We start from the raw sequence: 2,294 nt of genomic DNA, 5'->3' as shown, positions 1-2,294 counted from the left end.
TATTCACATTTTTATAAATTTCCATTGTGCAACCTTCCCCAGTCACACAGAAAATATGTTAAAGGTTATTTTCATCCTGATGTAAGCAAAAATAAAATTCATTTTGGCAAGCTAAAAGGAGACTGGCAGTGCTACAGGTACATACATATGATATTTCAAGTGGTTTGTTGTAAGAATATTATCTGAGTTTTGACAAAAATACTACCATCATGACACATTTAGTACCTCTTGTTCTTAACATTCTGTACCTGACAAAAAAAAACAAATATGTTCCCAGTTGAGATCACACTGCAAGTAAAAGCAATTCAGTCATACCTCGAAAAACATGATACAGTGTACAATTCAAAGTGCAATGACATGTAGAAAATATTTTTTTATTATTATGAGATTAACATAATAACAATAATTGTTAGACACTTCCATAGTTAATAAGCACAGCAACTCCAAAGTCTTCGCTCTCAGCAACTAGAAATACTTTAACAAGTCACTGCTGCGTGAGCCTCAAAGAGCAGGTTACATGTTTAGTACAATTCTTGTACCGCTGTATGGAAAAATTGTAAATGTCCAAAATCAAACGAGATCCTCTTTTTTTGCAGAATCAAGTTGTTTGTTGTCATCGTGGAATAGCACCTCAGTGTCCAGAAATTGCTTGGGCTGAGAGGTGATGAGAGAGAAAGACAAAGTAAGTCCAAGAACAGTGAATATCAGAAGACAGAATATGATAATGCATTAGTTTTGGAGCCACAAGTGAAAGAATGCTGAATTTCTGTCCATGCACCATGATCAAAAACATGTGCAACATTAACCAAATATTTTTTTTCCTTGACATAGAGAATGTTAAAGTCAACTAAACATATACCCTTAACTTATATCCACTTACCAAATACATGTGCATTACTAAAAGGGGCAGTGATCCTTTTTAAGATATGATCACACAGATGGCAATAAACAGCTGCCACACAGATGTGAAAACCATACAATTAAAACGTACTATATAGGAATGAGGGAACAACTTTCTCCATGATGTACTGAGATGAGTGTTGCTGTGTGCAAATTCTGAGTTAAAATGAAAGTTTTACAGTTTTATCACTTTTGGTGAACAGTTATGCAGACACACTACAACTGCTAACAATAGGGCTATCTATGCGCTGTAGTTCTGAAATATTTTACTTAAAATGAATCCAATTAGTAGAACCTGTGTGTCAATCTGATCTTCAGTGATGGACACGAAACTGTTAAGTGGCGGAGAAACTTTTAAAAACCAACTACCCACCACAGCCCAGCTCTAACAGCAGACTGGAAGACGGGATGAGAACTACTACAGAAACAAAGTTCGGGGAAAATAAGAATCGCACACAGTACAAAAATACACAGTCAAGCATGCAGTCCCACAAGTTCTTAATGAATGAAGGTTCCTCATACAGCTGGAAATGACACATTCAAGTTATGCCAGGCTGACGAGGAAGCAGTTCATGCTTTTACGTCAAGAGGTCAAACACAGCTAGATGGACAGTTTACAACTGTGTGTGTGGGTGTGTGTCCATTTATCAACGTTTGATTCTTTTATTATGTATGTGTGCCCATGTGAAACAATTTATTTCATACACATTAGTCAATGCAAGGCTAATGGTTATATAAATAAATCAAACTAAATTTAGTAATCATATATTTGTCTGTACTGGCTGAGGGATGGAGTTTTTTTAATGAGGCAGTAAAATGACACAAACCCTCTCTTTACAGTAACAACAGTGATATCTACTGTGTTTTTTTCTAACTTATCACTGCCAGGCTACAGATGGGGAGCTAATTGGTGCTGAGGAATGCAGCTGTGCTGACTGCTGAACTGTCAAGGTGCTAAATCAAAAGGTGTCTCCTTTGTTAATTATACACAATGCTACAAACAGTCATGTTCGTTTGAGCCCTTTCTTCCCTCAACCATCCACAAATATTTTGGCAGTGGTACAAAAAGAAAAAAAAAAACAATTTACACACAATTATCACAGTGGGATGAACAGACTGCCTGCAGATGTTTGTTTGGATTATAATAGGAGCAGAGACAGGACTTCCCTACCCCAGACAAGATGTGTTTCCTACAATCACAACAGAGCAGTAAGCATGCAGTGAGGTGCAAAGCACACAGGAGCCCCCTGTTAGAGAGAATTAGTGAGGCTTTCGAAAACATTAGCACTGTAAAACATGCGGTTAGGCCTTACTTTATTTCTCGGATTAGACAAACGTGTAGTGAATCCCGTTGCTTAGAGGAGAGGGAGGCGCCAGAGATACAGGAGGAAGAG

General features: G+C 37.5%; 1 protein-coding gene across 1 annotated transcript in view; it reads right to left on the bottom strand.

The window, feature by feature from the left end:
• plekha7b (pleckstrin homology domain containing, family A member 7b) overlaps window positions 1-2,294 on the bottom strand; it is a 65,838-nt gene continuing 63,544 nt past the window's right edge. The window contains exon 28 of the mRNA XM_035682442.1: window positions 1-654. Coding sequence (XP_035538335.1) covers window positions 632-654 — 23 coding nt within the window. The 3' untranslated portion in view covers window positions 1-631. The remainder of the gene's footprint in view (window positions 655-2,294) is intronic.

Source organism: Morone saxatilis, unplaced genomic scaffold, assembly GCF_004916995.1.
Source record: "Morone saxatilis isolate NCDOM2014 unplaced genomic scaffold, NCSU_SB_2.0 Contig11, whole genome shotgun sequence".
NCBI classification, from domain to species: domain Eukaryota; kingdom Metazoa; phylum Chordata; class Actinopteri; family Moronidae; genus Morone; species Morone saxatilis.
Note: the sequence above shows the minus strand (reverse complement) of the source record. Positions and strands in the feature narration are given on the sequence as shown.